Here is a 23,140-nt window from a genome sequence, read left to right as displayed (position 1 = left end):
GAGGTATAATTTTGTACGGTTGCATTGAGATTTAAGGAAATCTTAAGGAAGTTGTCTTAGTGGTAGAGTATCACTTGTATAATATTAAGCATTTGTTTATCAAGTTTGATTCGAGAAGACTATCAGATGTGTTTTATTTAATGATTTATTAAATATGACAGCATTTTATTGTTTTATTTTATGAACTAATAGATCAATGAATAAATAATTCAAACTTGTCCATTAAGGTATGTTTTTGGGTGCACATGCATGTCTACTATTTAAAATATTCGATTTATAGACAAAAACAAATGCATCATTATTAAAAAAAACAAATTTTCTTTGCTCTTCAGTTCTGTCTGCATTGACTGGACAATGTGCCGGGTTCTGAACATTCTGTTGGCTCTTCTGAGTCGCTTCCTATTTGCTGTACATGGCGTCCTGACGGTGTGGCGTGTGGTGGTGGTGACAGGCGAGCCCTCCTATTGGCTGCTGCTGATGGGTGTGGCACTGCTGGGGGTGGAGATGGCCATCACTATCAAATACACACGCAATGCTGAATGGAAATGGTGAGTTCATGCAATAATTGACATTAATATGATTACCCTGATGTCATTGAAATAATGTAGAAGTTAATTGGCGTGTATTGCTGTAAATTAATTTGTTGCAACATTTTTTTGACTTAATATGAAAGTAAAATAGAATTATAAATTTAAAAAAGTAGATTTTTTTATCGTAGGTAGCAGAGTCAAGAGATACACTTTACTACAGTTTAAATGTTTGGGGTTGGTAATTTTTTTTTAATGGTTTTGGAAGAAGCTGTTTATGCTCACCAAGGCTTTTATTTGATAAAAAAATGAAGTAAAAACACTAATATTGTGAAATATTGTTACAATTACAACAAAACAACTGTTTCTATTTTATTATGGTTTAAATTTTAATTTATTCCTGTGATGGCAAAACTAAATTTCAGAACACAATCCTTCAGAAATCATTCTAATATGCTCATTTGGTGCTTAAGAAACATTTTTAGTTGAAAACAGTTTTGCTGATACATTTAATTAAGGATCTTTAATAAATAAAAAGTTTAAATTACTTTTTTTTTTAATTGTCTTTTTTAAATTAAAATTTTACTTTACTGTCACTTTTGATCAATTCACTGCATCTTTGCTTAATAAAACTATTTAAAAAAAACAAGCAAAACTTACTGACTTCACACTTTTCTCTCAATAATTACTCACCTTCACTTCATTCCAAACCTGTTAGACTTTTATTTATCGACAGAACACAAATTAAGATAGTTTTGATGAAATCCGACAGCTTTCTGATTGTTACGCCAGGCCAGCAGAGGGAGCCCTTACCCCCACTGACTGTTGCTGCTCCCTCTGCTGCCTCTATGGTTACTTCCTGTTTGTCTACCATAAATACAAGCTCAGGACACACACACTCTGCGAAGTATTGATTTGCATTTGCGGACTTTACCAAGCGTTATTCCTTGCTCCCAGGTTTTCCCAGTCTCCTTGTTGTTTTCCCTAGCCATAGTTCTGTTTTTGTTTTCCCAGTCTTAGTCATAGTTTTCTAGTTTCTTGTTTTCATTTCATTGTTTCATTCTGTTTTTGTTTTCCCAGTCTTAGTCATAGTTTTCTAGTTTCTTGTTTTCATTTCATTGTTTCATTTGGACTGCCCACCTGGATTTTGACCCACGCTTGTTTATTGGATTACGCTATTGGATTATCTTCGCTGTTCATGTTTGCTGGTGTTTTCGACCCTGTCTGCCTGTCTACGATCATCAAAATAAAGCCTTGCATTTGGATCCTCACTCTTGGTCGTCCCGTTTGTGACAGAATACTTCGCCACACCCGGATCCAGCGGCTTTACCCACCAGCAGAAGTACCCTCCAAGAATGAGCTCAGCAGACCCCGTAAGTTCACTCTGTTCCATTTTTCAAGATGGCCGTCCCATCGAATGTTATGTTGAGGAATTTCTTACGTACAGTCACCTGGCACCTTGTAACGAATCGATGTTAAAGGAATGTTTTTGGAGCGGGTTGGACACTGATATCAGCCTGAGTTTACCCGATGAGGACCCGAGTTGGACCCTCGCACAATTCATTGACTTTGTGTTATCGTTTTGTGGCTCTCCATTCACTGTGGGTATACTCAAAAGGTCACAGCACAAAATGTCTGCCAGCCTAGAGCCTCAGCACAAGATGTCTGCTAACCCTGAGCCACAGCACAAGATGTCTGCTAGCCCCGAGCCTCAGCACAAGATGTCTGCTAGCCCAGAGTCTCAGCACAAGATGTCTGCCAGCCTAGAGCTACAGCACAAGATGGCTGCCATCCCAAAGCCCGTTCACAAGATGGCCGCCATTGCAAAGCCTGTTCAAAAGACAGCTGTCCCTCCAGAGCCAGTTCACAAGATGGCCGCCCTTCAAGAGCCCCTTCACAAGATGGCTGCCTTTCCAGAATCTGCTTTCGGAATGACTATTCTTCCTGAGTCCGCATTCAAGATGGTCACCCAATTGGACCCAGCTCACAAGAAATCTACCACGTCTGACTTCTCTCGCAAGATGGCTGCCACCCCAAGGCCCGATCACAAGATGGCCGCCATCCCCAAGCCTGTTCACAAGATGGCTGCCACCCCCAAGCCTGTTCACAAGATGGCCGCCTTTCCTGAGTCGGCACCCAAAATGGCCGCGCTTCCAGATCCTGTTCACAAAATGGCCGCTCTTCCAGATCCTGCTCACAAGATGGCCGCCTTTCCTGAGCCTGCTAACAAGATGGCTGCCGCCACTCCAGGGTCTGCACTCAAGATGGCTACCGTCACGCCCAAGTCTTCTCACCGGATGTCTGTACCTCCAGAACCACTGCCCAAGATGGCTGCCACGCCCAAGTACTCCCGTAAGATGGCCGCCACGCCAGAGCCTGCTGCTAAGATGGCCGCCACGCCAGAGCCTGCTGCAAAGATGGCCGCCACGCCAGAGCCTGCTGCAAAGATGGCCGCCACGCCAGAGCCCACTGCAAAGATGGCCGCCACGCCAGAGCCCGCTGCAAAGATGGCCGCCACGCCAGAGCCTGCCACAAGGATGGTCGCCATGCCAGAACCTGCACCCAGGAGGACCGCCACTCCCAAGCTTGCACACAAAATGGCCGCCATACCTGAGTCTGCTATCAACATGGTGGCTACAGCATCAGACTCTCACCCTTCCAGGACTTATCAGAGACTAATATCAAGCTTGGAGGACCCACCACTGCTGTCAGCTCGTTCAGTTGATCCCTTACTATCAGCGTCAGCCAAGCCAATGTCTGCTCACCCCACATCAGCCAAGCCAGCGTCTGCTAGCGCCACGTCAACCAAGCCAGCGTCTGCTCACGCCACGTCAACCAAGCCATTGCCTGTGAACGTCATATCTGCTTCTCTCGAACCTGCACCAGCTGCCGTTCCTACCAAGTCAAGTCAAGTTACAGCTGCTGTCCCTGCCGAGTCAAGTCACGTCACAGTCACTGTTCCTGCCAGGACAAGTCAAGATACAGCTGCTGTTCCTGTCAGGCCAAGTCATGTCGCAGCAGTCGTTCCTTCAGAGCCAAGTCAAGCAGCTGTTCCCTCCGAGCCAAGCCAAGCCACAGCTGTCCCTCTCACGCCAAATCAAGTCACTGCTGCTCCTGTCATGACGAGTCAGGTCATAGCTACTCCTTCACTGCCAAGTCACATCTCCCCTGAGCATCCAGAGCCTTCACTCCCAAGCCATGCAGAGCCAACGCTCCCAAGCCATGCAGAGCCAACGCTCCCAAGCCATGCAGAGCCAACGCTCCCAAGCCATGCAGAGCCAACGCTGCCAAGCCATGCAGAGCCAACGCTCCCAAGTCACACAGAGCCAACGCTCCCAAGCCCCACGCCCAATGACCCGGAGGGCATTCCTCTGCCAACTGTTATGGCAATCGCCATTTTGAGTGTGTGGGCTGCACACTGCGCCCCAGTTGCCTCTTCTGCCCATGAGTCTGCCCACAAGTTTGTTCTGGAGACCTCATCTACAGGCATGTCCGCTGCGCCTATACCTCTTTCGGAGGTGGCGTACATAGCGGAACTTCACGCTCTGCCCGCTCCGCCAAGGCTTCACGCTCTGCCCGCTCAGCCAAGGCTTCACGCTCTGCCCGCATCGCCTGTGCTCCCTGCTCTGCCAGCACCGCCAGGGTTCCCTGCTAAATCTGCTCCGCCAAGACTCCTTGCTCTACCTGCTCCGCCAAGGTTCCTTGCTCTGCCTGTTCCGCCAAGACTCCTTGCTCTGTCTGCTCCGCCAAGGTCCCTTGCTCTGTCTGCTCCGCCAAAATTCCCTGCCCTGCCTGCTCCGCCAAGGTTCCTTGCTCTGTCTGCCCCGCCAAGACTCCCTGCTCTGCCTGCACCGCCTAGGTTCCCTGTCATCTCTGTCTTGGCGTTTGGGGCCGTTCCAGAAGTCTCTGTCTGCCCAGGAACTGCCACGAAAGTCGTTCCTGAAGTTCTCGTCTGCCTGGTCACGGCTATGGAGGCCACGTTCTCCCATGAACTCTCTACTTCTCTCCTTGCTCTGTCTGCCTCCTCTATCTCTGTTCTCCCCAGGTCCCAGTCCATGATGCGGCCTCCTGTTCCGCCCTGGAGGGCTTCTACGCCTCCTGTTCCGCCCTGGAGGGCTTCTACGCCTCCTGTTCCGCCCTGGAGGGCTTCTACGCCTCCTGTTCCGCCCTGGAGGGCTTCTACGCCTCCTGTTCCGCCCTGGAGGGCCCCTGCGCCTCCTGTTCCGCCCTGGAGGGCTCCTGCGCCTCCTGTTCCGCCCTGGAGGGCTCCTGCGCCTCCTGATTCGCCCTGGAGGGCTCCTGAGCCTCCTGTTCCGCCCTGGAGGGCTCCTGCGCCTCCTGCTCCGCCCTGGAGGGCTCCTGCGCCTCCTGCTCTGCCCTGGAGGGCCGCTCCGCCTCCTGCTCCGCCCCGGAGGGTCGCTAAGCCTCCTGCTCCGCCCTGGAGGGCTCCTAAGACTCTTGCTCCACCTCAAAGGACTGCTCTGCCTCCAGCCCTGCCCTGGAGGGCTCCTGAATCTCCTGCCCTGCTCTGGAGGGCCTTTGCCCAACCTGTTCTGCCTCAGTCTCCTGGCCCCCCCACCGCTCCCCTGGACTGTTTCTTCCTGTTGTTTTTTGGAGCGTCTGGAAGCCGCTCCTTGGGGGGGGGCTATGTTACGCCAGGCCAGCAGAGGGAGCCCTTACCCCCACTGACTGTTGCTGCTCCCTCTGCTGCCTCTATGGTTACTTCCTGTTTGTCTACCATAAATACAAGCTCAGGACACACACACTCTGCGAAGTATTGATTTGCATTTGCGGACTTTACCAAGCGTTATTCCTTGCTCCCAGGTTTTCCCAGTCTCCTTGTTGTTTTCCCTAGCCATAGTTCTGTTTTTGTTTTCCCAGTCTTAGTCATAGTTTTCTAGTTTCTTGTTTTCATTTCATTGTTTCATTCTGTTTTTGTTTTCCCAGTCTTAGTCATAGTTTTCTAGTTTCTTGTTTTCATTTCATTGTTTCATTTGGACTGCCCACCTGGATTTTGACCCACGCTTGTTTATTGGATTACGCTATTGGATTATCTTCGCTGTTCATGTTTGCTGGTGTTTTCGACCCTGTCTGCCTGTCTACGATCATCAAAATAAAGCCTTGCATTTGGATCCTCACTCTTGGTCGTCCCGTTTGTGACACTGATCCTGCATAGACAGCATAGAAACTGACAAGTTTGAAGCCCAGAAAGGTAGTAAAGACATTGTTAAAATAGTCCATGTGACATCCGTGTTTCAACCTTAATTTTATGAAGCTACCAGAATATGTTTTGTGCGCCAAAGATAAAAAACTTTATTCAGCAATTTCTTCTCTTTCGTGTCAGTCTTTGACATGGCTCCTGTGTCAGCAACACCACACACGTGTCCCTTTAACATGCATTGAAAACTGATACAGAAGTGAAGAAATTGTTAAATAAAGACGTTATTTTTGGTTTCTTTGCACACACAAAAAGTATTCTCATAGCTTTATAACATTACGGTTGAAGCACTGTTGTCACATGGAATATTTTAACAATGTTGTTACTACCTTCCTTGAAGGTGTCAGTTGCGTTGCTGTCTATGCAGTGTCAGAAAGCTCTTGGATTTCATCAAAAATACCTTCATTTGTATCTTAGAGGTTTGGAACGACTTGAGAGTGAGTAACTAATGATAGAATTTTAATTTTTGGGTGAACTATCCCTTTAAAATTAACAGTAAGGCAATCAATTTATAATCAACAGTTTTTTGTAGCGTTACACATTTTTGAGTTCTCTGACATGACGAGCCACATTATGTCTGCTTTATTGATTTAAAAAAAGATTTATCCAACAAGAAAATAATATTAGTTTGGAATAACATGTAGGTAAGGTAAATAAACGAAGACAGAATTTTCCTTTTTTGGTGAACTCTTTTCACTGACTGTGTAGGACATGTTGTGTTTGGCAAAAATAGCTTTACCAATTGTCTCGACAGTCTCAGTAAAAAGAGAATCCGTTTTGCCCTTTTAAAATAACTTTACTGAGTTTCTCCAAACGTTCTGGTACAAAAAAGACGCAGGGCTCAGAAGCAGGGTGCCATAATAATGATTAACGCTAACGAGAATGTGGGAAATTACACTCTTTTCTTCAATCTCGACACTTCAGTCTGTCTTGCGGGGATGGGTGATAATAATAACCCCTTCTCTCAACACAGAAAAAAACAACCTTTGCATTCACACAGAGCAGTACATCATCACATTCAGTCAGACTTGAAAAAAAAGTATGTACATTGAGATGACTGTGCTAGGAAATGTATTAATGAGACTCTACCCTCCTACTGACATGGACGGAGGACCGGCTGAGAACATCTTTCTTCCCTCCGTCTTTCTCATCAACCCCTTCCCTCTACCTTGATCTCCATCTGAACCTCTGGTGTACTACTTCTCTATGCATACTATCTCTCTCCTGCACACTACACTTTGAAGTCTCTGTGCTCTTTAGAGAGTCTTGCCTGTGTCAGTGGGGATTTGCATAGCTAATGGGAGTAATTTGCAGTCTGCGTTGGGCTGATGTGCCTTCAGCACCGGACTGTGTGGCGTGACCCAGCTTTACCACCCAATCGGAAGAATCTGACACACATACAACTGTTTGGTGGCTTTACTAAGTAGAAAGTAAAGTATGGACGTGTTCATCCATCTATCCATTAATGTGATGTTCCACACTTCTGCAGGTTCTCACCTATGGTGTTTCTATATCTGAGCACTGTGATTCCCTCGGTCTGGTTCCTGGAACTGAACCTCCTACAGTCCAATCTGCCCATCAACTCGAGCGCAAACTCTGATCCGCGATTCTTCTCCCAGATCCCGCTAACAATGGTGGGTGGAAAACAATCATTAACAATAAAACTCAAAGTTGACCAGAAAATATAAGTTCAGCTTTGAACAAAATCACTCAGGATCTCTGTCTCTCTCTGCTGCTGTGTTGGGTGTTTTAGTATTCATATTTCTGGGAAAGCAATAAACATAAAATGCTCAAATGGAAATTGATTAATGCATAGAACTCAGACTGTTTTTTGGTAAAATGTCTGCAATTCTGGGAAAAAAAACTAAAGCAGGAGATTAATAGATTAGGAGTGGTAGAGGAGTGGTAGAGAGTTCAGTTTCACCTTTGACCTGTGGGCCTTGTACAAAAAGCACAAACCCACACACAAATAATCACGGCACCACAGATCTGGATATGGTGATTTCCTGTAACAATGCCTATGTCTACAGCAGTTATCAGACCCTGTAGGGAAAGATTCAGGCATAGAAGTCTTTATTGCAAAATTTGACTCTAAAAATATTGAAGCATGTCCAACAACTTCGTCTAAGAATCTATTAAGCTCCTCTAAAGTCATATACATCTAGGACACCTGATGGGCTAATTTTCATTTTTGGGTGAACTAACCCATTAAAGGAGTAGTTCACTTCCAGAACAAAAATTTACAGATAATGTACTCACCCCTTGTCATCCAAGATGTTCATGTCTTTCTTTCTTCAGTTATAAAGAAATTATGTTTTTTTAGGAAAACGTTTCAGGATTTCTCTCCATATAATGGATATCTATGGTGCCCCTGAGTTTGAACTTCCAAAATGCAGTTTAAATGCAGCTTCAAAGGGCTCTAAGGATTCCAGCCGAGGAAGAGGGTTTTATCTAGCGAAACGATTGGTTATTTTCTAAAAAAAAAAAAAAGTACAATTTATATACTTTCTAACCGCAAACGCTCGTCTTGGTCTAGCTCTGCGTGAACTGTTTGTATTCCAGTTCATTACAGTTAGGGAATGTCGAAAAACTCTCATTTTCTCCTCCAACTTCAAAATCGTATTACATCACTGCAGAACTACCAACCCAGTATTTACAAAGTGAACATGCAAAGAAGGTCAAACGCCCTTTACAAAAAAAAAAAAAAAACGATGATGTTTTTCAACATACCCTAACTGTCATGAACCGGAATACACACCGTTCACGCAGAGCTAGACCAAGATGAGTATTTGCAGTTAAAAAGTATATGCATTTTATTTTTTTACTAGCTGGAATTATTTAGAGCCCTCAGAATCTGCATTTAAACTGCATTTTGGAAGTTCAAACTCGAGGGCACCATAGATATCCATTATATGGAGAGAAATCCTAAAATGTTTTTCTCAAAAAACATAATTTCTTTACGACTGAAGAAAGAAACACATAAACATCTTGGATGACAAGGGGGTGAGTACATTATTTGTAAATATTTGTTCTGGAAGTGAACTAAGTGAAATTTTAGTTCTTAAAGGGGTTATTTATTTATTTAATTTTTTTTTTAAGATTATTTTTTGCCTTTATTGTGATAGGACAGATCAGTAATGACAGGCAAACAAAGTGGGAGAGAGATAGGGGGCAGGATCGGGAAAGGTCCTCGAGTCGGGATTTGAACATGGGACGCCCGGAGCGCAACCGCGATGTATGTTGGCACATTGTTTACAAGGCTATTGGCGCCGACCTTAAAGGGGTTATTCACCCAAAAATGAAAATTCTATCATTAATTACTCACCCTCATGTTGTTCCAAACCCCTAAGACCTTCGTTCATTCTCCATTGAACCACTGATGCCACATTGACTATTTTAATGATTTCCTTACTACCTTTCTGGGCCTTGAACGTATCAGTTGTATTGCTGTCATAAAAAATACCTTAATTTGTGTTCCGAAGATGAACAAAGGTCTCATGGGTTTGGAATGAGGGTGAGTAATCAATGACAGAATTTTCATTTTTTGGGTGAACTATCCAACTTTATATCCAAAGCTCCAGTGTTTAGTTGCATAAAATGCTGTTATACACTGTAACTTGATGAGGTTTTTAAAGGTTTAGACTTTACCTCCATATCCTTCTGAAAGCTTTGTATCTGAATAATCAGAGTATTTTTTTAATATTGATGACTGTGATAATTGTTTTTTGTTGTGACTTTGTGTGGGTGGAAAGCTGGGTGTTTTGTAAGAATATGCTGCAAAAGCTAATCAGTGACTTTACTGAAAAGCTTTTTTGAAACCATATCATCTCAGTTGTCCTCTTTCATTAAGCTAATCCTCGAATGGATCTTTTGTTGAGGCTCTCCAATGAGTCAAAGCAGTCGTTTTTTCTTATAAACTGTTTGAACCTTTTTAATCTGGTATTACAATAACATCTTAACAACAATTTTGATTCATCCATTCAAATTATCACAGTCTCGCTGTGTGCTCTCACTGTCTGGTCTGTTACCATGGTGATTAGCCTATTTGTGTGTGTGTGAGACAGGGGTTGGAAGAACTTGATCCTGAGAACTGGGTGGAGGCTCTGGAGCAGACCATGTTGATCGTTTTGGTTCTGGGCCGCTGGCTGATGCCGAAAGGGGACATGTCACGTGATCAGCTATCTCAGCTCCTCATGGTTTACGTGGGGCTTGGAGCTGATATCCTGGACATATTTGATACGTTTAAGGAGCCACAAGTGAAGACCAAACAGGCCGTGGTCATTGTTGGCCTAAGTTTGTTCTCCTGGGCCTTGATGCAGTTTCCTCTGGTTCTTACCCAGACCAGCCGTCCCAAGGTCCACGAAGAAGGCCAGTCAGAGACTGCCCAGCCTGGGCGGGCTGGATGGACCATTTCCTGCTGCTCTAGTGAAGTCTGGAGCCTTCTGCTAACGGTGGGTCTGCAGGATGGACCATTCCTAATTTACCGTCTGTACCTCATGATACGTGAGAATGTTCTAAACCAGCTGATGATCTTCTTCACATGCAAGAACATCCTCATTGTTTTGCTGGAGGTCTACAGGATCTTTGTCGTCTACTTTGAGCAGAGCAATCCAGGGGGCAGAACTGAGTCATGTGACCCGTCTCATGGACACTCAGAATGGACTGATGGAGAGGCTATAGAATCCAGCTGTCAAGAATAGATTAGATTCACACTTACTGAAAATACTGTCTGTCTGTCTGTCTGTCTGTCTGTCTGTCTATCTATATAACTGTCATACAGACAGACAGACAGACAGATAGATAGATAGATAGATAGATAGATAGATAGATAGATAGATAGATAGATAGATAGACAGACAGGTCTAGACAGACAGACTAATTTCTCTGTCCGTCTGTAAATAGACTGAATTTTTAAAAAAAGTGCCTTGTAGAGTCAAAGTTTTAGATTGAATTTTTGTATTTTTGTAATCTGACAGCCAGCATGGACAGCAGAATATAGCAAAATTGATAAAAATTGCTGTACCACTTGAGGCCAGCAGATGGTAGTGTGAACAAACTCAAAGTAAGGGCAGGGCTATAGTGAAATTCGGAAATTGCTCTGGAGATCATGACGCCTCTTCAACTGTACCCTGACGCACACCTTCCACGCACAGCAACCTGTGACATTTTAGCATCTAACATCAGATCAATAGGTAACAAATCAGTTTCTGAGTGCTTCCTGATGTTTGTGAACGATCTGTCCACGGCTGTCTCATTACTCAAAGTTCAACCCTTCATTCTTGCTCAGAACTCTTGTATCCTTTTGACGATGACATGTTTGATTGAAGTACTGTCATAAAGACCAAAATAGCTTGCTAAAAAATCTGAGATTGGAATACACAGCCTCTGTCAATCACAAGTTTAAAAGCATGAAACATGTTTGGGGTTTATTAGAATGGTAGCTAATTAGGTTATCGGTAAGAATAAAAACACTCACATATCATGTACTTTCGTGATTATTGTTTGTTTTGACAAGCTGTCAGATTGCTGGCCAAGTTTAAAGAGAGAAAGAAACCTGATAGACATGAATAAAGAAAGACAGAGAGGGAAACACCTCAAAGAGAGCTCTGTCATTAGTGCTGTTCTGTCACAAAATCTTTCATTCCTGTGATGGCTGACAGTGCCTGTGACAAAAGAACCAGACAAAAACAGGGCAACAGACTTTCTTGTCTTTTTCTTTTTTTCTCCTGTTTCTCTCTGTGTCAGTCTCTCACTCTCTCTGTACTCGGCTCTCCATTAAAATAAATCAGAAACAATTAAAGTCCCCTGGGAACGGTGTAACACAATGAAACTGTCCTGCATCTTTTCCTGCCACCCCTCAGCTCCCAAGAGTACACATTCTCATTCTCAAAGTCCTCTCCTCAAAATCAAGTGCTCTGTGGATACTGTAATGTGCTGGATGGAGAACGAGAGAGAGAGTGAGGGAAGGAGAAAGAAAAAGGTAAAGGAGAGTGAAGAGCAGATTGTTGGAGGAGAGAGATGAACTGCATGCTTTAATGAGATTTGAACTCGTGGGAGGAGACACGCAGTCAGCTGATCAAACGGTTAAACAACGACCTGCCCTAGATAGACAGAAGAAAAGAGAAAAGGAAAGGGAGGGAAAGCGTGCAGCTCTGAATGGTTCAGAAAGGTTCAGTTCCAAAACTGAAGAAAGTTCATCTTTGCTCGAAAGGTTCAGAAAGGAAAGTGTGCAGGAATTTTAAGTAAAAGATTCAAGAAAATTTAAGAAACAATAAAATGAATCATTTACACATTATTCATAACTTTCTTCATAACCTCTTTCTTTGCCACTAGACATACAAAGATAGTTTGATGGATGTTTTAACATTTATGTGCATTTTATGGGGTTCAAAACAACATTCAAAATCAATTAACTTCCACTGTCTTATTTTGTGTTCTACAGAAGAAATTCATACAGATTAAAAACACATGAGAGTGAGTAGCCTAAATGATGGCAGTATTTTATTTTAATATTTTCATATTCTTTCATTTTAAACACATATATTCTCACAAGCAATGACTAGTTTTAAATGAACAGGTGCATACCTGTAGAACAACACTTGACAAGAATCACATGACTAACCTTTCCTCTGATTCACAACACACACGCGAGCAGCACATATGTGAAAAAAGCGCCTTGAAACTGCAACAGCAGGCTCGCATTGTGCTGTCAATGTGAAACAGGCCTTAAACATCCACTCACTGTCTCAAAACTCCATCTGTACTAAGAGATTTGATCAGCTCTTGTTACTGTCAGTCCTTTTTACCAAGATACAGAGTAATGGCACTTAACTTGAACTATTTTATGGCATATTTATAAATGATTGAAGCTGCATGTTAGCGACCGGGAGCACAAAGCACCAGAGTGGTGCAATGTGACAGCTATACATTACAATCTATAAGTAATCTGACAGTAAATGCCAGTGTTTTGTAGTACATTTATAAAATACATTTATTTCTCTCGTATAAAATCAAATTCAACTTTCTGCCTATTTCCCCCCTCGGGTTGATCTAAATCGTCTGCAGTCATCACACGTGTATTTTCCATAATTTAAGGCTCATACATCATGAGCTGTCCATCACTTTCCCTGGGGCTTTTTTATCAGATGATTCAACATATGACGGCATTAACTTCCGCCCCCTCTGCTGCTCACCCACTGCACTCACCCGCTGCCACTGCCATGGCTAACAATTAGAAGATATTTTGGATATTAAAATTAAAACTGCAGTTTTCACAGTCTGTGTGTGGTATTGACAGACGTATTAAATAGCATATAAACGGGCCGTCCAAACAGAGCACGTTTTTCTATGTAAACGCGGTAGACAGGCGCGTTGCCTTCGCGTCTTGCGACTTTTGCAACGGTTCCTGCATGACGTGGTGTTCTAAAAGCGCGGCTAATAGAAGTTAAACTTTTAAACTTGCCGTTGACACTGCAGTTGGCAAACAGCGGTCATTCGCATCCGGCAAACGATGCAAGGCAAGTCCACATTGTTTATTTTCGCGCCTAAAACTGACTGGAGCAGCAACTCCTGCTGAAGACGATTTAAAATCGTCGAATAATATCCCCGTTGCGGTGAGTTTTATTGAAATGACACATTAAAGGTTGTATCAGCGATTTCTAGCCTAAAACATAAAGTGTCGATTTCAGCTTACCTTTCATCACGATCCGCTCGCTGCCTGCCCCATAAATTGTCTGTGAAAAAACCGCGTCTCTCTGGTCAGCCTAGGGTCCGAGATATGCCAAAAAAAACAATCGGCGCTATCAACACACCACAGATAACCAAACAGTGTTCCAACCAATCAGCGTCAGGGGTTTGGTGTTGTGGACTTTCCTACTGGTGCAGGGATGTGAGGGAGGCGGAGCGAAAGTCCACAACACCAAATCCCTGACGCTGATTGGTTGGAACACTGTTTGTTTTTGTGTGGAAAGGTTGGTAGTGCCGATTGTTTTTTTGGCATATCTCGGACCCTAGGCTGACCAGAGAGACGCGGTTTTTTCACAGACAATTTATGGGGCAGGCAGCGAGCGGATCCTGAAGAAAGGTAAGCTGAAATTGACACTTATGTTTTAGGCTAGAAATCGCTGATACAACCTTTAAAACAAACGAAACGTTGTTAGGATGACAGTTTTAAATTGAAGGTTATTTTTTTAGAATGGTATGCTTTATACTTATAGAGTGTTTTCACATGCGATATCAATCGGGTTTATTGACGACACTGAATGTAAACTATGCCACTGAACCGAATGAAACTCTGCTGCTGATTAGTGCTGCTGAAATGGACATTGTCATGTTTTGGCTGTACTAATCTGTTAGACCGTGAAAACATTTGGAGTACTACAGACTGCCAAAAGTTATAACAAATCAGGGAAAAAACTGCAAAAAAACTGAGGAACAAAAGGCGTTTGTGGTTTATCCAAACTGAACTAGGGCAGGGCAAGAATCTTGACAACATTCGTGTTTGTTCTTGTTTCCAGTCAGGTAGGTGAAATATTAGGCTTATATTTTAATTAATACTGCTCGTACGTATCTTTACCACCTATTAACTTTAGTTTGTCAAAATATTGTGCCCTTTCCTGCTTTTTAAGCCCATATCTTTTTAAGCCCATTTCTATATGATAGCAGCTTCTACACGTTTAATGCAAACGTGTAGAAGCAATCCATGCTGTTGTTTACAACGAGTATCGCCAATATGACTGTAATAGGTTGTTTGCACATGACGTCATTGCTGTGGCACGAAATGCAGCTAAAGGGCAGGAAGTGATTTTTCTTCATAGGAATCACTAGCAGAAACTTAAAATGCCAATGTTTTGCATAGTCTATGGATGCTCAGATTGGTCAAACTGAGAAACTACAAGGAGCTTTTATCATGTATGAAAAATGTGCTGTTCATAAGGGGGAAAGGCAAGAAATTGGCTGAAAAGTGCAGGAAAAAGTGGCTTGTAAACCTCTGTCTGTGGTCAGGAGGAGAGTCAGATAATGCTTGTGTGTACAAATGGTTAAGAAAAGATAATAATGTGTTAAGACGTTAATAAAGAAATAGATACAGGGTGAGAGTGAGATTTCACTCAATGCTAAACGCCACACGTAGACAATGTAAGATATTATATTTGTAGTTTTGAAATTGAAGTGAGTGACAGCTATTTAATGACTATATGGAAGCGCTATTAGCTTACTTTCTATGCTATAATCAGTTGTGAATTTGAATAAAAGTTTTGCTTAACGTGCATGACTGAAAAAGCAGAATGGATGAGATGGAATAAAAGCTGTACTGTACTGGTTTAGACACTATTACAAGAGAAAGGTATAAACAGAAAACCACAACATATGATGGATGTGATCCTTATTTTATGAAGAGGATTTTTTAACAAAATTGAAATAGTTACCTGCCATCGAGTTGGTGAATATAAGCTAAGTAACTAAGCTTGATTGCAAACAAACTATTTCGAAAGCGATTCCCACATTTATATGAAGGATGCAGGATATATGTCACTCCTAAAACTACTGCTGTACAGGGTTTTTGGCTATGTGTCCTGTTAGCATCATGTAAAAAAAGCTGTCACTCACTTCAATTTATCGCAATCTCTCTGTAATCAATAGCAAATAGCGAATGTAATATTTATATTGTGTCTACATTTAGTGAATTCTCACTGTCTCACCCTCTATTTATGTATTTCTTTATATCTTATTATATCTTTTATTAGCCATTCGAAATTTTCATACATGATACAAAATGAAATTTCTAGGTTTGACCAATTTCCATAAACAACTCAAAAACATTTTGAGTTTCAGCTAGTGATTCCTATTGAGAAAAATCACTTCCTGCCCTCCAGCTGCATTTCGCGCGTCACATGATTGCAAACAACCTGTTGACCAAATTGTGATGTAAGTGCAAACCCTCTCTAATTTTTATAGGTTATTAGGCAAAAATCATTTACTGTTTACTGATTTCTTTTTCTTTATTCCATTATAATCCCTTTGATATCTTTAAATATATAATTCCTTTAAATAAAAAGCTCTGGTTTGGTCCCTTCCAATGTATAAGACATGTTTACGGCCTTGACGTGACAGACAGCTAGTTGTCCGGTATAATTCCATTCACACGGCAGGGATTTGTCGAAAATGTGGTTGTGAGTTTTGGGAATGTACAGCTGTGAGTTTTTTTTTTATAATGCGCTGGTTGTCATTCTGGTAATTAACAGAAATTTGTGTGAATGAAAGCGTAAAAACAGGAATGACAACTTTATTCTGCTGCTGTGTTAAAATGTGGCTTCTCAGAAAGACAAAGAGGGTGATACTCAGACCAGTAGAAGACCAACCCATGACTTTCCAAAATCTATCATTAATAGAAAAATGTCCAAAACTGTTCATTTTGAAATACTATTTCTGATTCAACTGTGTTGAATTATTCTGTGCATTATTCTGTTGTAAACAGCACATACTCAACAAGAACATTTAGCTGTTAAAGAGCATTGGTTTTTGTCATTATAATGATTAAATTGTTTAAAAAAGAAAAGATCTTGTTCTATTTTATTGATAAATCAAGTTCTTCCACCAAACTGTGGAGTTAAAAGTTAAAACTGTGCTTTATATAAATTCCAGCTGTGCATAATGCGTGAATTAGATGCCCTTGCCTTCAGTTTTGACAAGGATTTCCACATATAATGATAAAAAAAAATACTGGATTTGGGCGAAAAATACATATAAAACTAGGAACTTATTCACAGTTACTATTAATTTGATTAATTTTGCCTTCATTCAAATAGAGTATCTGACATAAGGCTGATCACGGGAGCTCCATTGTCTTTACTACTGTTGGTTGTCGTAGGATTCCATCACGGTTTCAATTTTCATTGAAAATAGGTTCTAGTTGTTTTCGCTATTGTGTCTATCGCTTTCAGTGTAAAGCTCATTCAACAGTTTCATGCAGACCACATCAATAGTAAAGAAATCATCGAGGCGGTGTCTTTAATGTCTCAATTTCTTCTAGACATCCATAAGATAAAATGCATGGGATTAATTCTCCTGCATCTCAGATTTTTCTCTTGAGCAAAATACCCCAGTGACTTTGGATGAGTCTCCTCTAGTGTTTTAGATACCAAAGTCTGCAATCATCAGTCAGAGATTTCAATATGAACTCTCATCAAAAGCGCCGGTGGAGGTCGCACCCAACACCCTTTATTTTTTGATTGATATGAAAATGGAGAGGTCATTTAAGTCTCCTGAGATATGAAAGAACATCCTCTGAGCAATTTTGCTCTGGGCATGCACTTTCACATTCGGCAAAAAGCATTTCCCCCAAACTCCCACAGTCTTTCTACACATTTTCATGGCTCAAGCTCATGTGTCTAAGGTCTATAATTTCCGGGCAGAGGGCAGACTCGTGGGTGGACAGTTTCCTGAATCTTTTCACATGAATTACTCAGAAAACACTGAGCATATTGAAGCCATCAACCTTGACACTTCAATGAGATCATCCAAGAATAATGATAAGATGACTTTGTGTGACATACTTGCTGAGAAATTTGTCACCGTAATTGACGAAATATATTTAGCAAGCATCACATGCAGTCATAAGAATGAGATGCCATTTTGTCACAAGATGACAGAAAACAGTTTATAATGATAAACCTCATATTTTGTTGCTACTGTAGTCTGCTGTGAACAACATCTCTCTGTATGTGTATTAAGAGCCTGGATACTGATTCTAGAAATAAGTTTGACACATTTACTTGTTGGATTCATTGTACTTGGCTTATTTACATCAGTTCTGGAGGCGAAAGAGGGCAGAGAGGATTTTCATTTGAGCCAAAGTGGCACAGTGGAACGTAATATACTGTGATTCATTTGTGTAATTGCTCATCCACTCTGTCCATCACACAGAGAGTTTGGAGTTGTTGACAATGACTTGTATGCTGAATGTGTGCTTTTGTCAAATAAAACACACTTTATATTGGATTTAGAAGCTTTAGAAATTATCTGCTTTTTTATTTCCTTTAAGCAGTAACCCAGCTAACAAAAATATGTTCTAAGAACATTTTGCCTGATGTTCCCATTCAGTTATGAAAATGTTCTTTTTGAATGTTTTCTGAATCTTCAAAACGCCCAGTTTTTTAAAAATGTATTAAAACCTATGGAAGCCCATCTCCAACACTGAATAATAAATAAAAAAAGGTTATTGCGAGTTATCTCACAATTCTGACTTTTTTCCCCCTCAGAATTGCATTATACAAACTGCCAATTCTGACTTTTTTTCTCAGAATTGCGTTATACAAACTCGCAATTCTAACTTTTTTTTCTCATAATTGTGAGATATAAACTACCTGTGATAAAACTGTGGTGGATATTAGTTTTGTGAAGGATGGCCACTGTGGTAGGAAGCTTTTTAACTGTGTTTATGATAAATTTGCATAACGGTGACTGTAAAATATCTAGTTTTGGTATGAAAATAACATTTTGGTCACCCTAGGAGAAGCGATAGCATGGAGCGGATCATATGCACAAGTCGCTGCAGACCACAAAACATATCGGACCCATTTGAATATTACACAAAATGCTATTTTTTATAGCGATATGAATAAGATTGTGGCTGTCATGTACTGTCAAATGAGGCTTTACTCAGCTCAATGGCTCTGGCCAAAGCTACGATATAAACAAAATGCTATTGGCTATTTAAAAAAAGGGGGCAGGACTCCTTCAGTTAAAATTATGTCAACACAGAATAATGCTGCATGTTTCAAAGCCCTTCAGTGGACCCTTAATAGTTCTATAACCATTAGTCAGAAGTGTATGCAGTTAACAGGAATCTCCTCTCAATTCACAACGCTGTTTACACTGCTTATAGGCACTTATAGACGTTTTTCCTGAACGCGGAAGTCATGCTTGACTGAAGAATGCTTTGCATCTCCGGTCTCCAGTGTTTCTAGTTAAAGTATTGTATATTCCGAGTTGTTAATCTAATGTTAAACCTGCACATGGCTCTATAGCCCCATCACTTTGCAATGTCGCAATGACCGTCATTTGTCAGTGCCTTACTCCTCAAAGTTTAATGAGTGTGTAAATGACACGAAGCTGCCGACTTTATTTGAATGGGTTCCTATGGAGACCGGAAAAGAAGAGCATCCAATCTGATGTTAGAATTAGTAATGGCGGCGCTTATCATTTGCTCACACCATGTGCGTAACGCAAAGCAGTTTAGTGTTTGAACCGGTACATCACATAGCACTAATGAGACTTTTCAATGAGACTTTTAACATTTTAAAAAAAATCACACTGGTCCCCAGTTTTGAATGGTATGTGTGTATAAAATGTATCATACAAATATGATTCATTAGCTGAATTAATTAGGCAGATTTTCTCAGCTCAACCCCTGATTATGGTTGAGTCTGTCACACTGAGAATCCAGTTGGAAAACAGCTTCATTTCCTCACCTCAAAAGTTACAGAGTATGTGCAGCTCCTAAACTGAGAGAGGAAGTGTTATCTGCACCATGCACCCTGCCTCCAGACAGAGTCAGTCAGTCAGTCTCAGACTGAGTGCGGAAGGGCTTACCGAAGCCTTTTCAGGGGTGTCGAGTTGGGGATGAAGCTATCTGTGAGCAGTGCTCTGGAGTTTTCTTAAGGAAGGAGTGCAGCTTGAGAGATATATATATGTGCACGCTCTTCTCTCACACACACACACACACAAACTCGCACACCAAGTTCAAACATCTTCACTGGCAAACAGGAAGATGTGTGTGATAATTTGACTTTAAAAGATTCCCGCTTCCAGAAACGAGTGGAAATATCTGTGGCAGGCCTGAATCTGAGCTCTCAGAAGTACATGCGGTGCATTAACAAGCACCGCTCACCTGTGCAAATTTATACAGACCTACACAAATAGGGAATCGATAATAGCTTTAAGCACACAAATACACACATATGAGATGCGTACCGGGGTATCAGAAGTATATAGGCTGTTAGATGACAGAAAGATATTCTGTGATATCATAGCTGCTTGGTAGAAGAAGATAGGGCAGTTTTTGAGACTAAAGATCATCTAAGTGCCTTTAAATATTTAAACAAACTTTGACAAAGTTTGCGGATGCACTTTTGCAAGATTACAGAAAATATATCCAGGCCACATCGCATAGCAAACGTCACACTGCAGCCTCTCTATACTTGTACCCTGAAAAACATTCATCTCTGACAGTAAAATTTGCTTGGTTGAAAGTGAGGGAAAACAACAGCATGAAATTGTATAGGTAAGGTTATTTATCTTAAACTCAGCCTTCACATTGTATGCAAGCAGCTTTTCTGAGATAGCCTGACCCTGTCAAGACTGACAAGAAAGTCAAAGAAGCAAGAAACAAATCTTTTACTGAACACTAGAGTCTCCAAAAAAAAAAAAAAAAAAACCTATTTCCAATCCTGTCAGTTTACTATACAGTATGTAAAGCTGGGCAGTATTTCTAGTGCAACAACTGTAGGTTTCCAGCCATCTGACCATTACTGAATCTGACAGAAAGCCTCTAAAATGCGTTTTCATTTTAAAGGTGTAACATGAATTATACAGAACGGTGACTTACCAACGAGCATAATCAGAATAGCCTCATCCCCCAAACTACCACTTCAAAGTCACTGCTCATTTGCTTTTATCTTTGCCGGTACTGCTTTCTCATGACCTATGGTGACTTTCAGATGTGGTTTTCCCATAAATGGAAAAAATAATTGTAAGAACATTTCAGCATCGAACGTCAGAAACTCACCATAAAAAGTCATCATGTATAAAAAACTGTCAAAAGAAGGTCAAAATAATCTCATATTACTTTTCTTTAAATGTGCACCCAGACTCTTCTTCATTCCACTGATCTTGGACTTGATAGTGACACCTATTGGCATGGATGTATGATATTTGTTTATTAAAGGAATAGTTCACCCAAAAATGAAAAGTCTGTCATCAATTACTCACCCATATGTCGTTCCAAACCCATAAATCCTTTGTTCATCTTTGGAACACAAATTAATTGCGAAATACGTACTGCCATGTACGTTTCATGGCATATTCGATGTGAAATGTCCACTGAGTGGTGCTAAAAGGGTGTCGTGAACGTACATATGGTACGTTTTATGTGATGTTGATTTTGTACATGTCACTGCGGTTCTGATTTGAAATGTCCGTTGAGTGGTGCTATAACTCTAATGCTCTGTGATGTTTTAAAATAACGTACCATCTGCACTACACCTACCCAAAAGTATGAACAAATGTGAATGTGATGTAAAAACGCAATCACAAGCATGCCGTTTTAACTTGTTTTTCGATCTCTCATTTTTCATTGTTATTTCATTTGTGAGTCATGTTTTTCATGTGATTCGTACCCAAAGATACCCAAGTCCAATTCTGTGCCGGCTGAGCTACTGAGCAAGCTTGTTGCATTGGGAAAGCAAAATATATGGAGCTGTAATCATAGCTGTGTAGGAAAACGATTATAAGTGCTCTGCTCACTGTTTTACCAATTTTCAGTTAAAGGCAGTTCATCAATGAATTCAGTGATATCATCATCCAGTTCAGTTCAAATAGTATACGATATCGCTGGAAAGTGTCCCCAACTAAGCAAGCCAGAGACGACAGCGGCAAGGAACCAAAACTCCACAGGTGACAGAAATGGAGAAAAAAACCTTGGGAGAAACCAGACTCAGTCGGGGGACCAGTTCTCCTCTGGCCAGACGAAACCAGCAGTTTGTAACAATGCCTAATTGTAGAGAACTCGTCAGGATCTTGTGGTGTAGCACCGATGGCCGTCTAGGTTGGCGAGGTCTTCATTGATGATCCGTCTCTGGAGCTCATCTGGTTGGCATTCAGGGCTATAGAAGTCATCTCCAGGTGGTGATCCATGATCTAAGCTGGGTACGGACTGGATCCGGGGGACTGCAGTGACCATCTGATCTGGATACAGGCTGGGTCTGGTGGCTACGGTGACCTCGGAATAAGAATGAAACAGACTATTAGAAACAGACTATTGGTATTTCGTGTTTTGCGAAAAAGTTCCCACAGATACGTTTTCGTCATGAGATCAGGTAGACAACATGATTTTTGGGTGAACTAATCACCTGCTATCACCAAAGTTGTACACTAAATGTTTGTTTTGTTCATTTTTGTTTTTCTCTGTCTCATAATAGAAACATTAAAGGTGCCATAGAATGGAAAACTATGTTTTAGAGCCCTGCATTTGAGCCCGAGCCCGTCGGGGCCCGACTTTTTTTTGCCCCTAGGGCTGGGCTTTGGGCCAATTTTCACGTCATAACTTGCACGCATATCGGGCTTCGGGCCTGCTTTAGAAAAAAAAAAAAAGTTTAATGAGATTGAATGCGTGCGTCCCCGGAAGCGCCAGTGATGCCTAATAACTCGCGCATAGCAGAGTATGAGCGGAGCGCGGAGTGGAGCGGTGTGATTTTGAATGGAGGAAGGAGCGGATTTTTTTAAAAGTCGGAGCGTCATGGTTTTCACTCTCTTCAAGAGCGCTACACCGCTCCATCATGAGTACAATTCATGCCAATGGTCCATAATATAACTGCACATTAAGCAGGAAATCATATGTTAAACATGTTTAGCTTGATAGAGATGGATCACTCAAATCAGAAATAGTGTGATCTGTAGGTAAAATAACTGACGAAAACGCGGGTGGAAATTGTTGCCGCTCCATTCCGCTCACATACTCTGCGCAGCACAGAGATTTTCAGCCACGTGGTAAAGTTGTGTTTTTGAAGTTTTCTATATTATTATTTATTCTTTATATATTTGTTCATTATTCGTTTACTTTACCACTGCGACTTTGTATGTTCCGGTTTTGCGCAGCAGAGCTGCCTGCCCTGTTCAAAATGCCTTTGTTCTGAGATGGTGATAATAAACTTTAAATCTAACATTGTGATATATTGATGTTTGTTTTATATCTGTGGATTGCATTGTAGACTAGTCAAGTGTTGATTTGATATATAGGTTAAATTGAGTAAACTCACTGTGGACCACATACCGCTTGGATATCGATGTCACTTAAAAAACTAAAACTTACATTTAAAAAACAAACAAACAAACAAACAAAAAACTCCAAACATTTCTCTAAATTGTTCTGATAAAAAAACCAAAACGAAAAAACAGAGAACTTTCTATTAAATACGAATCTGGTCTATTTTAATGGCTGTAACAGTATAAGCTGTTTGGCGGAAAAAAAGACGGGCTTCGGGTCGGACTCGGGCCAAAATTTTTGATAAGCTGTCGGACACGGGCCGGGCTACAACCTGTGCGTTTCGGGCCAGGGCCGGGCTAGGGCTTAGATTTAAGGCCCGTGCAAGGCTCTACTATGTTTACCTTGGCATAGTTA

The 23,140-nt window shown here is 41.5% G+C and overlaps 1 protein-coding gene across 1 annotated transcript; it reads left to right on the top strand.

The window, feature by feature from the left end:
• Positions 1 to 354: 354 nt before the first annotated feature.
• Positions 355 to 10,445, top strand: LOC141286779 (transmembrane protein 26). The gene is made up of 3 exons (XM_073818885.1): positions 355 to 548; positions 7,235 to 7,379; positions 9,810 to 10,445. The coding sequence occupies exons 1-3, from the start codon at positions 355 to 357 to the stop codon at positions 10,443 to 10,445; spliced, it is 975 nt and encodes a 324-aa protein (XP_073674986.1).
• Positions 10,446 to 23,140: the final 12,695 nt, after the last annotated feature.

The sequence above is a fragment of the Garra rufa genome, chromosome 15 (genome assembly GCF_049309525.1).
Source record: "Garra rufa chromosome 15, GarRuf1.0, whole genome shotgun sequence".
NCBI lineage: Eukaryota > Metazoa > Chordata > Actinopteri > Cypriniformes > Cyprinidae > Garra > Garra rufa.
The sequence above is the reverse complement of the archived record's forward strand: the minus strand, read 5'-3'. Positions and strand labels throughout refer to the sequence as shown.